Consider the following 13,325-nt stretch of genomic DNA (forward strand, 5'->3'; position numbering starts at 1 on the left):
GTAGAGGCCATTACTCATGTCAGAGACCTCGAACCTCGCGCCCCCATCAGTCAGCTCCATTTTCTGAGTGCTTCGATGCGTCGCAAAAGCGCATTCTAGCTCACACAACTTTGCCTGGAATATCCACGGCCTGTCTTTGCAGTGAAAGAGGCTTAAACTTTCTCTCTTTTTCTATAATAAGAACTAATGCTCATTCGTGTAAGTTATAATGCATGCAAGCTATATATTTTTTGCACTCCCTCGCCGGCTTTAGCTGTCTGCGAATTCTTATTCATTTGACCGCCGACGTACCGTACTCCACCACAGCAGGATAACAGCAAAGCTCACCTCTAAAGTAATATAGATTCGAGATGGCCAGTACAACAGCAAAAAAAAAAAAAAAACTTCTTTTTTCAGAGCACACCGGGCATGTGCCTCACGTATCGAGCACTCCACATGTGGAGTCTAGGAGGCATGGCATGATGTTTTATTCACACGAGTGGAATATGAAGGAACATTAAAATAGCACATAAAGACAAAGACAGCCTATGTAGGATTCATAGGCTTTCTATAAACGATGTCGTAAACGAAGAACAGTAGAGGAACGACGCGGTAACTGCAACTCATTGTCCTTGTTCGGTGACTTTATTGACGACTCTTGGTCGAAAGGAATGGTATCGCAGGCACGCATTGTGTGCGACGGCGCACATCGATTGCGACATGAATTAGCTTGCATGCATTTTTGCATCTCTTGTTTTGTAATACACAATCTGACAGTTATTGATATGCTTCTGCAAAAAAGCCATGCTCTGCTGTTCGTCGTTAGTTGCGTGAAATATTTATTGGCAATATAGGTTGCATTTAATGATTAGACAGGCAACATAGTGAAGAATGAAACGTCAGACTTGCGATCTGACTTACCTCAGAATTCATGAAGCAGTAGAGAACAGACACAAAAATACCCTGAAAGAAAATGAAAATATTTATTGGATTCAATCATGTGCAAGGCATGCCATGCATATAGAAAACTCGTTCAAAGCGTCCACTTATACAAATTCAAATCCTTTCATCGGAACGGATGAACTAAAATCATTTTGATTCCGTATGATCGAACTGATGTAGGGGCTACTATAAAACGCTGCATGTGTCAACGGACCCGAAATTCTACCTTGGAATGGAGGAGTAAACGTTTCTTAATTAGTCGTTCACACTAAAATGTGCGCAGCTGTTTCCCACAAAAAGATAATCGCCGAAGTCAGAAACTTAGATGCACACGCTGCCAACTTCTCTGTGCACGAAGTGAGAGAATACAGAAGCAGCAGAACTGCGCTTTAGTCTGCGTAAGAGAGGAAATGGCGAAAACCTCTTCACAGGACTGTTTTCACCAACTGCATCGTCATCGTCATCACTACTACTATCATATTCATCACTATTGCTATAATCATCCTTATCAACTAAATGCACCACCATTGTCATTGCTGCTACTATCATTATAATCGTCACCAACTTAAACGTAATTATCATTGCTACTATTATCATTATTACTAACTGTGTCGTCACTGTCATCGATACTATCACCCTCACGTTTATTGCGAGCCCTGCGTGAAGTAATGGTTTGGCGCTTGGCTGGAAATCGGAGAGATAGTGGTTTGATTGCCGGTGGAGACAAACTTTTTTTTTTTCGCACCAGTTTGTGCGAACATTTCTTGCGAACATTCCCGCAGCCTATGAGCCAAAAAATTATTTTGCCTTAAAAGTAGCACCTAAAAGCTCTATTGAGGCAAAACTAATTCCGAAACAAGCACAGCAAGGCATCAAAGCAAGCTTGATATCACGGAAACAGGTCCCACGTAGGAGGGAACACCTCTTTCTAAAAAGAAAAAAAAAAGAGAAAAAATTTGCCCTACATTTCTTCTTCTGAGAAACTAGGCCTCTTCCGTTGGTCGCCTTGCGCCTGTTTTTTTTTTTCTTCGCTTTTTGGTGTTTTAACCGGACATGTCAGATTCATTCCCTGATAATATCGGACAGATGCTGCATCGCTGTACGTTAGTGTGAGAAGACTGTCGGATGACACATAAGCGAAACAAAGCTATCTCGTTCCTGTATACCCAACGTCCCTCTGGGTGTACGCGCAAAATTCGGGACACATGGCAACAGGAATCAGTACTGCACGATGCTGCTCTCTCCAAGTACGTTGCTTTACTTTCTATGTTGGTGGAGCAACGTCTTTGTAAACGACGCATGGAGCGAAATAACGCTTCGCTGTTGCTGCAGCCGCAACGCGTGTTTGAAGTATAGGAGCTTGTGTTTTTGAAGTTGAGTGACCAGAGACGTCGCAGGCATTGCCACGTTTCGCAATTGATTCACGTCTCTATACGGACAGCTTCGTTTTAATGTAAATATACAAGCAGCAGCTTCCGCGCATGTCGCAAGAGGCAAAACACGGGTCGCCTGATCTGCTATGTATAGAAGTTGTCATAGTACGGGAAAATGTCTGAACGTTGCAAAATCGACGGCTGTTTCAGCAAAGTCTTCAAAACAGGGAGTATCGGGCGAAAAGTTGTTGCTGAGAGAGAGTTCTCGGTGAATGATCGTGCGCGCTCCTGCCTTCTATACCTCTCTGTATTCGTAATACAGGCGGTGTTGTATTGCTTACTTGGGGAAATGCATTTGAAAGCCCTGTGTATATTTCGAGTGAGAAAAAGATCTCCTGTGGGATTGTTTGGCTGACTTATGGAATAATTTTACATGCATTAGGAACACTTCTGGCCAATGATGATTGGTGAATAGGAGAAAACTCCGCTCAGACAGGGCATTAAAAGGCTAGAATTCGTGATACATCCTTACAACCTAAAACAGCAACCTAATACAACCTAAACCTAAAAAGAGCCTAACACAACCTAAAACATTTGAAGTGAGCTACCGTTTTTAATTCAGAGAGGTGCCTGCGTTCTCTGGGAGAACTCACTAACGCTGTTGTAAATAGACGTTGGTGTTCAAGTAGAGCATTGACCACATTAGAGTCTTTGTCAAAAGTTCAGAGCCCACGCGGTTTGCTTTTGAGCCTAACCCTGCGGTTCGTTATGCATTCTCAGAGGTACAACTTTACTGAAGGTAAGAAGAATTTTTGTCCTAACCTCTCCAATGTGAACAACTTCCACGAATGCTAAAGAGGCGCCACTAGGCGGATTAGAAAAAGACCCCTTGGGCTCTAAACTTTTGACAAAGGGTGTACATTCTTACGGGAGTTACCTGATGCCAGCGCAAGATAGGCGCTAAGCCTAAATTCGTCGGGTGAGCATTGTGATTTCGATGAGAGGCGATGCGTATGCTAGGAAAAACATTTCTTCGATGTGAAAATATAAGGATTTGGGCTTTTGATTTTGTTCTTATTCGGAGCGAAAGCAGCGGCCGGAGATTCTTTATGGAAATGTGATGTACAAAAACTAAATTCAAGAAATGTCTGGCGACTCGGCTCCGAAAAATATGTTGCTATGCGCTCAAGATAGGGGCCGCGGAAACGCAGCTGGCTTTGTAGTGTGGCAACATACCATCTTCGTCAGCCACTAAAATGGCTTGCACCCAAACGTAATGCTCCCTATAAAGCATAATCGTCGAATCAAGACCGTCTAAGTGATCTTATACCTAAAGTAATAGGAAAACCTTGAAGGCAGTTTGCGAACGGTAGCACAAATTTGGACCTTCGCTTCCCCATTAATAAAATCTGCGGAACAGAAAGAAAGCTTAAAAATCAGCCGTATTGCATCCCACACATGGGCCATATTACTGCCTACGGCGCATGTGAGGCGCCAGAATAGTCCATTAGTAATAATGGAAAGCGTGGAACATTAAAAGCAATGGAGTGCTCTGTTTTTAAAGTTTTTTTATTTACTTCCTCGTGATCAGGGTTCGAAGCGTGGGCGAGGTTTCTAGCGAAGCGTGAAGGCCGACTCTCGGAAGAGAGATCGTTAAACGTTAGACGCGTGCGGACACGATCGCGTCCGAAATAGACGCCTCTCTTCTTTTTTCTTTCCTGGCTTTTGTCTCATGCTATTGAGGCAGCATGGCTGCAGCAGTGTAAAAAAAAACAAAAGTACCAGACAGGCAAAAATGAAAAGGAAAAAAAGCTGTTGATGTCGATGGGGGAATCCAGTTGCCCTAATAGCACGCCAATGGCATAAAGGGAAGGACTAGAGGCTGCACGTGAGCTCTGGACGCCCCGCCAACTAAGCGAGTACTTGCCTGTGAGGACTGGAGTATGGCGTTAATGACCATGTAGGCCTCCTTGAGGCCCATGTTTTCGTCTTGCGGATTGATGCAGAACAGGAGGTGCGTGATTCCCAGCAGGGGAAAGAGCAGCACCGTAGCCTTGATTGCTTTCCTGCGCATGGGAGGCGGGGAAAGAATGGAACAAGAGGGCGTGGGAGCTCTATGCATGTACGCTGCATGTAGGAGCAATGAAAATGAGAGGTATGAAAAAGCAAAACGCTGCATCATTATTCTTCTTGCTGGCTTTCTATGGCCGGGTAAAAATGTACGCGTGTGCCCTTCCACCAGTAAAGACAAGGTAAAATTAATAAACACACGGAAATCGTTGTGACTTCGAATATCTCTCTTTATGATACACAAGGCCTTTTGTTTGTGTTTTCTCTTTTATATGAGGCCAGTTGTTTCAAAAAAGAAAAGAGAACGTGTCTGGGCTACGTTCATACTTGTTGTGATTCTTCTTAAATAAAGTTTTGTAGCTTAGTATCTTGAACTCGTGAGTACAGAATTAATTAAATAGGAGTGACATCTGATCATTAAAATATCTGAGCCCGAGCCACAGCGAAATCTGTCGGGGCTTCGGGTAAAGGCAGCCCCCGCTGCTTGTTACATGAAAGGAAATGATCTCGGAGGACGGTTTCTTTTTCTCTGCATGGTAGCAAGGAAAGGGCTTGCGCTCCTTTTCTTAAACTGGGGTGGACAGGGGTCAGACGTCTCATCCCGGAGCCTTATAGAAGCGTATTTCCTCGAACTTCGGAAGTTAACAGGCAGAACCATAGAAGCCGATCCAGTCGGAAAAACTACAGAACATTTTCTATTGTCACGACTGAATTGATTTGCTGTTTTTGCAGTTAACCTTATGTGACAATAAGCATAGCTGCAACAGAAAGGTACGACAGAAATACAGAAAATTCTGACGTTTACAACAGAAATTTTGTAGTAAACGTAAAAATAACAGAAGCTTTGTCGTGTTGTTGACAAGGTTCTGTAGTTTTTTTGGCTTTTTCTTTTGACTGAGGAAATACAACTTTCGACGTAAAGGGCCTCGTTGCGGTCGTTTCTTTTTGTTTTTACAAAATATTTACAATGCCCCGATTGGAGCATTGCTGTATGTGGGACACATCACGAAAACAAAACAGGTAAAATACAATAAATTTGTGCTCCGATGCGAATTTAGGCATCTTGCCTGATGTTTAGTCATGGTACATGGTCATTTGGGTTATGCTGTTTTAGCCGAAATTTTGTGTTTTACTTTCTCTATGAATAAAGAAGGCAGAAACATTCAGGTTCCTTCAGCCATTCGCTTTCGGTGTGTAAATGCAACAATACGCAATAGAGGGACTAAAAACGAAGAAAATAAGCTCCAAGAGATGAGGAAAGAACGTTATTAAAGCATTGATTGTGGGCAAGAGAAACGCAATACGTATTAGGTTTTACCGCCTTCTCTCTAATATTTTGTTCATGTGCCAAATGTTTAAATAGAACTAGAACTTTATTTATTTATTTCTTAAATTAATTCGTGCTTTTCTATCCAGTCCCCACGTTTGAATTTTTGTCCTAAGAAAAGAGACGCGTGTTAATTATTTCGGTGCATTTTTTTTTTTCATATGTGGCAGCGTTAAATGCCAAAAAGAGCTGTATTTTTAATGTAATGACGTTTATTACAAATGCGCTAACGAGCATATGACTTGGTGCTTTAAACAAACTAATTACCTGCAGTGCAAATATGATACCTTTCAGCACACTTTATTGTTCTAATCTTCAGTGCACTTTGACTTCTTTAACTGAATGGGGATATGCCGTGATATTATTAAGCAATCACACCCAAACCAACATGAATCTGAATAGATTAACCGAGCACCTTCGGTAAGCCTTTTCCTGTCCGCGTGGAAACGAGGTGGTATTTAAAACCAGCATTTTTGATACGCGCGGCGTTATATACGGTGAACAATTGGACACGTGGGTTGAGGGAAAGGTCATTGTAAAAACTCTTTGTGTTAGCATTTATAACACGGGCATCATTCACACGCTAAAGGTCATGAACTGAAAGGTACGCTTTGTCGTGGTCAGCAGCTAGATAATTACAGAACCCAAGCTTAGCACAAATTAGAGCGGGGCGTACACGCTTGCCAGTATTAACGAAACAGGGAAGGAGACGGTAAGCGTGCGTGACATGTCACCAGTCATCGCCGCAGGGCTTTGACACGGTATAATCAATCGTGGCACACGTACACCGGACATTTACGGGACATACTTTGGGCAGGGTTTCATTGCCACTAAACTTTTCTTTTTTTCTTTGTCCAAAGAACTGGCGTTTTAGAGTTCCGACAATAGGGCGATGTTCTGATGAATACTGAAACTTTTGATGAGACATGGACGAACTGATGCGCTAAGATGGAAGCGCCTTTCTCATTAGACTAATGGAAGTGACGAAGCTCAGAATAATCCTTTCTCACAGCGTCGTTAACCTCCTCTAGAGTCTCGCGCGCAAAGGTACGACCTGGGGCTTGACAGCCTTCGTCGTTTCGTACCGGCGACCTAAACAAACGACGTCATTACGTGAGCATGAAATATGAGATACATAAAAAAAATGAAACGTTGCTCCTGTTTCTCAGTTGTTTTTGCTAAAGTGGAAACGAGAGCGCTTCCAAACTGTAATGATGTCTGCACGACTGTCGGCTAATGCGCCAGGATTTAAGTGAGTGCAATCCAGTCTTTCCTCCGGAAACTCCGAGTTGCAAAGTAGAGACCCAGATGCAAACACTTGAAAAAAAGAAAAAAAAGAAAGAGGGATGACAGCTGATTTTTCACCACGTTGCTAGAAGCTGATGAAACTTCACGCCAAGAAGTCCTAATTACTTTCGCCTAGATTCCTGGTGCATGAGCTTGGAATTATGCGCCACTTGCTTATTCTGGCATCAAATTTTAGTGTTTCTAATTCATTAGCTGCTGAGACTTCCTAGTCTTGAACGTAAACATTTTCGGCAAAAATGTGCTCAAGCTGTTCGACATACCATTGTCGGGAAGTCCGAGTTTCAACTGCACTTACGCTGTTGATACTAATACCCAAGCCGCCAGAACTAGGGGAATTGTTATTTGTTTAGAACACTATTTTGTACGTTATCAAGCTAGGCTAACAGTAAAATGCTGCATAGTGTAGCATGCCACAAAAAATGAAGCCGAGAGGAACCCAGATGAGACCTAAATTGTGGACAAAAATAGAGAGAGCGAGCGGAAATGGGGCAATGTAAACTGGTCCACTACCAAATTTGAGTTTAGAAAGAGAAGATATGTTTCGCATTCTGCGGCTGTGTAGTAACTGCGAATGCTACCGTAAAAACGGGCTCTAGAATCGTTTTAGGCCGCTAGAATGTCTAGGAGCGCCTAGAGATTTCAGCACAGGATTGGCTTCAAAATCGCCGCAATGAAAATGTGACCCGCTTATTCGGGAACGAACTGCAACCCATAAGCTTAGTGCATCAGAAGGTCATGAGCTGCCACTGCGGAATGAAATTGGTGGGGCAGAGGTGAAAGCGATATGTTTGCGAAGCAATAAAAACAAATCATAGATACAGCATGTCGCCTTGTAGAAATGTTAAAAATTTAGTCCTAGTCATAAACAACTGTATTTTAATTAGGCACAATTCTGCACAACTGTGCTGGCGTTTTTATGATAGCAGTCATGGATACAAAAATCAGGCTTCCACTGTGCGATTTAAAGTTTCTTGCTTTTTGTAATAAGAACTAACGAAAGCTTTGCTTTCCTTCAAGAACTTTATGAGTTATGAATCAAAAGGTTCCCGTTGGGTAAATGTACTGCTTTCTTTGTGGAAACATTGTGCGCTGTTCCAGGACGAAAAAGCAATGCATATGCGAAAGAGAGTAGGCGCGCTTTATGAATGAATAAAGAAAGTGAGGACACGTATGGTCCCTGCGTCTCATCATCACTCATCATCCCCATTAGCCGGACAATACCCATTGCAGGGCAAATGCCTCTCCCATATTCCTCGAATTAACCCGGTTCTGTGCTAGCAGCCTCCACTCTACTCCTGCCAACTTCTTGATCTCATCCGCACACCTAATTTTCTGCCACCCCGGCTAGGCTTGTCTTCCCTTGATTCCAATCTGTTACCCTAAGTGACCGCACTGCATGTCCTTCCCATGCCCATTTGTTCTTAACTTCGACTAGTACGCCATAAACTCGAGTTATTTCTCTCACTAATTCTGGACTTTTCCTATCATTTAACGTTGCACATATCATTTTCCGTTCCATTGCTCTCTGCGTTGTCCTCAACTCAAGTAGAACTATTTTCGTTAGCTCCCAAGTTTCAGCCCCATAAATGAGTGCAGGTAAGATGCAATTGTTATATACTTTCCTCTTGAGCGATACCGGTGAGCTGCTGGTTATGACCCGCGAGTGCTTGCCAAATGCGCTCTATCCGAGTCTTCTTTTTGTAGTCATTTCGTTTGCGTGTCCGGGTATGCGATTACTATCTGCCCTAAGTATAAATAGTCGCCTACCACTTCCAGTGCTTCAGTAACTTCTAAACTGCTGCTCCTTTTCGAGGCTGTTGAACATTACTTTAGCTTACTGCGTAATAATTTTTAGGCCTGCCAATCTGTTTGTTTTGTCTAGTTCATTACCCACTCTTTGCAACTTGTCTCTGTTCCCATTCCAGGTGCCTCAATAATTCCTTTGAGCAAGCGGTGAATAGTAATGGAGAAATCGTGCCTCCATACTTTACGCCTTTCTTTATGGGAATTTTTTTTTATGGAGGAGTATAGTTCTTGTGCACCGCGTTTATACGACACCAAATGCTGTTGAGTCGGAATATGGATCCGTTGCCGCCATGTGCTGAATACTATACCCAGTCGCAGGGCAGGACAGACAAGATGCAAGGGGTGGATGTCTGCTAGGCGTTAATTATTCTTGCTCGGCAGGTATCTTCTGTATGCTGGAGCACACTGAGGAGGTTACCGCGCTGAACGAATGAGCCCGTGCGTAAAACCTCGAGGCCGCATTTTATTTCGCTGACTCCCTGTTTCGCTCAGCGAAGCAGGGCTCGGCTTGCGTCTGAACCTTGTGCAACAATGTAAGGGATGACACCGACCAGAGAGGCTGCGACAGAAGCGCCAGGCACTCAAGATTAGCGGCCACTCCGACCGTGGAAAAGGACACCGAGCTCCTCAGGGCACATCTGTTTTCACGCCCGCTTCGCGGTTTCTGCTGACGCTACCAGGAATAAGGGGAACGGGAGCTCGTGGTCGGTTACGCCATGCTTGTGCAAAAGACTCGGGAGACAAATTATTATGAGCAAAAGGGGAAGGCGAACTTACTGTGCGAAGTCGATAATACAGAAAACCATCCTACTGTGTTTTCCCCTTTGTTCCGACTTTAACGGGAAGCGATGGCTTTGTCAGGCAGTTTCGAAGAATTCTCCATGGCATCTCTTTTTTTTTTCAAAACTGAGTGGTTTATCCAATCAAGATTACCGTAAATCGCCTTTTGACTACTGACGACTGACCGATTAGGCTCATTAGCTTGCCGGCCGGTGACAAATGTGCGGATGTGACGTAAGTTTGCAGTGTACTAAACGGACACTGTGGAACTCCGGTAGTTATTCGCTGCGCAGTAAATTTAACAGCCGGATTATCTTGCAGTGAAAGGGGGCGCAGGTGGAAACTTCCAAGTGCTCTTACTGTAAACAACTGTAAGTCATACGCAATCTCTGTGAGTGGTCCTTTGATGCCAGTTAGAGAACACAATGTGATTGTTTTCTATACCGAATCATAAGTACTCCTTCCAGGGGCCGAGCAGAAGTCGCCGACTATCCGTGTGCGGCAACTCTTCGGCAGTGGACGGTAGATACTTAATCGGCGGGTGAACCTTGGGCAGTATTCGAGCGAATGCTCAGAGTACACTTAGCTGGCTAAAGCATTTCAATAAAGTTTGGGCCGACGACGTGCAGTAGTGAGTTGTCGATCACTTTCTGAAGGCTAACACAAGTACACAGGGCCGATTTGACCAAAAAGGGTCCCCTGAAACATGCCTGAATTTCAGAATCACTTTTTTTTCCGCATAGATTAGCTGGTCATAGGCAATGTAATTTCTTTTCATTTACAGCATCTGCATCTAAAAATAACAAATGTATAACAAATTGCTCAAATAAAGAAAACGACTTTTATTGGAAGTACTTTTAGCTGCCGGCAAAAATCTCACGAATAATAAAAATAAAACGTGCAACACAGTCCATCGATCAATCTTTTTTTTTTTTTTTTATGAACGTGATTGATCTCAATGTCCCAAAGCTTTCGTGCTTCTAGGAGACAATATTGTGTGATATCGGCTAAATCGTCAGGCGCTTTTTTTCATACGCACGGTAAACGGCAACCAGACATAATTTATTATCAAGCCTCCTGGGAGAGTAGTCACCGAGCCAGACTTTCTCCTTGCCAGTAGGCGAATCGCATTCTCAATTTCGCTTTACTTTCGGGCGAAACGAAATGCCACATCAGCACGCGGGCAGCGAAAAGGGAGAACATCCTAACTATGTGGCAGCAGAACTTATGCCACTTTTTTCAAAACAAACCCTGATGTTTTCGGCATATAAATATACATCTATTGTATACAATGAAATGCACTTTTCTTAGGAGCACAAGACATGATCACAAGACAAGAAGCACAACTCGAACACCAGGGCCGGCTTGCACGATAAAGTCCGAGCTAAGTCCAGACTTAAATGGTGTCTTTAGAAAGACCAAGCTTATTTAAGACGGCTCGTGTTCCGAACGTCGAACGCTTCGGGTTCATTTTCACCAGAGTGGCTTCCCAGAACGGCCTCAGCAACCACTTGGGGCATTTTTCCTCGTAACACAATCTTAAGCCGCAAAAAGCAATGGCACGGATTTTACACAACGCAAAATTTACGGAATGTGTACATCTTACAGCAGGGACAGTGCTAGCGCATCCGTGTATTTCCCTAATTTCTCTACTTAGACACCTGGCGTCCTTGCGTCCAACCAAGACAGCACTAGAGTCGTATTCATACAAGCGACTGATTCAAGTCAGGACTGAAGCCCAGTCTTGACTCCAGTCTTAAGCGGCCATGCTAGTGGCCTATTCTTTAGACTCCAGTTAAGTCTGGACTTAGCTAAGACAGTCTTAAGATTGTTTTGTGCAAGCGGGCCCAGTTCTTTGTGTGATCTTGTTTCTCAAAGTGGACCCGTGATTTGCTTTTTTGAGATGAAGGCCATTAATTTTGCGCAGTCTTTACCGTGGCTGGTCGCGGAGTGTAAACGCTACGCGATGGGGTGGCACAATGCTTGTGACATGAGTAGGGCGCGTGCTGCGAGCAGCCAGCAGCTATGTGCCACATGAAAAACGACAGCTGCTTTAAAATGGCGTGCCATAAGTATTTTGTCATCTTTGTATGGATTTCTAAATGACTGTAAGCTGCCTGCGGGGTAAAAAAATAAAACAACATCTTGTTGCTTTGCTACTTAGTCGGTCATAAAATCTATTTATTTATTTACTGAATTTACCTGCAGCGCCAGTAGGCATTATTTCAGGGGGACGATACAGAATAAACAAATCAGTAGGCCAGAAAACACAAGAAACCGATGCAAACGTACAAACACGCAAAAAATAAATAAATAACAGGTCGTGGCAAGCAAGTACAGAATGAGGACCACTGCGCACTTCTAGACATCTGATAAAAGCGTGCGGGACAGTGACTGACACCAACACTGGACGATCTGTTGAGGTAGCCGATTCCAGTCGTGAATTATTTGCGAAAAAAAAAAAAAACGCTTTGAAAAGTGTTACTTTTGCATTTATTTTTCTAACTTTTGAACCGTGCGATTAAGTCTACTTGACGGGAAATGCGGTGGAAGAAAATAAATGTTTTGTTTATCTTTACTTTGTCATGGCAAATTTCATATAGTATTTGTGATCGAAAGTTTTCTCCTCGTGAAGGTAAGTTCACCCATCCTAGCGTTAGTTTAATGATCAAGCACTACTGTTGTAGTCATAGTTCTGAAAAACAAATTGAGCAGCACAGTTCCGTACACGTTCCAGCATGTCGGTCAAATTTAAAGTCCGCGGATGCCAAACAACACAGGCATACTAAATTTCGACTCTGAACCTTGGAATATGTTCGCTACTGTATTTGAATGCTTTTTGTCATTTGCTAGTAATGTCATTGTCATTTGTAGTAAGTGGTTATGGTTAGGTTGTGTGACGTCTCTAAGCCACATGGCAAGGCATAACTGGCAGCCACTGCCAACGTGGGCTTCGTCTTTCAGACGGGGCGGGGAGCTCAAGTTCCAGCCTTCCAGGACCCGTGGATCTCGAGTTAGAACACGCCACCCCTAGGCTCTAGGTTATCTATGTCTTGCAGGTGTTGCATTTTTCAAGAAACAAAGTACAGTCCATGCATAGAATTTTCGATACTTTTGTGCGACGCTTTCAATCTGAACGTATGCGTCGAGATAATTTGTTTCTCCCTCTGGAGGCTGGTGGAGCTGGTCTTCAGCACTGTTTATCAGCTTGTTTGAAGGTTTTCCTTTTTTAAAACAGCAAGACATCCTTTCTTTCTAGCTGTGTTTAATAAAAAAATTAAGTGCCCATTTGCCTAATTTGTTTGAGCCCACTGGTCATAGGAGTGAGGTTACTTTGTGGGGTTTTCTTAAGGAAGTTGCCGAAACAACTCCATTTCCTCACTGTACGGTTTTCCTTGGAATACCATACAGTCTATCCAGAAGACAGATGACAAAAGTTCTTATTCAGACATTATTTCCTGTACCTTAAGTATTGGCAGCCTTACCACCGCTTTCTAGACAATGGCGTATCAAAGCGGGTTCACCGAATGTATGTACAATCAGCCGCAAAGACTTTCTTTTTTAAACTTCACACATCAATCTGCACGTTTGCAGTGATGCAGTGCTTTTTTTGGGAAATTCTTCAACGAACTCTCAAAAAGGACATTGATACTACGCCCTATACTATTAGATTTTTGCCAACAATGGAAGCTTCTGAGGCGCCATGTGACCTTTATGTGCTCATGGGACGTTTTAGGCTG

At 43.3% G+C, this 13,325-nt stretch overlaps 1 protein-coding gene across 1 annotated transcript in view; it reads right to left on the reverse strand.

Moving 5' to 3' along the window:
• LOC146191485 (corticotropin-releasing factor receptor 1-like) overlaps positions 1-13,325 on the reverse strand; it is a 201,534-nt gene that overhangs the window by 1,769 nt on the left and 186,440 nt on the right. The window contains exons 9-10 of the mRNA XM_084599958.1: positions 4,222-4,360; positions 901-942 (exon numbers count right to left, since the gene is read on the reverse strand). Of these exons, the coding sequence (XP_084456084.1) occupies positions 901-942; positions 4,222-4,360 (181 nt within the window). The remainder of the gene's footprint in view (positions 1-900; positions 943-4,221; positions 4,361-13,325) is intronic.

The sequence above is a fragment of the Amblyomma maculatum genome, chromosome 4 (assembly GCF_055883805.1).
Source record: "Amblyomma maculatum isolate TAMU_Amacu chromosome 4, ASM5588380v1, whole genome shotgun sequence".
In the NCBI taxonomy this organism is placed as follows: domain Eukaryota; kingdom Metazoa; phylum Arthropoda; class Arachnida; order Ixodida; family Ixodidae; genus Amblyomma; species Amblyomma maculatum.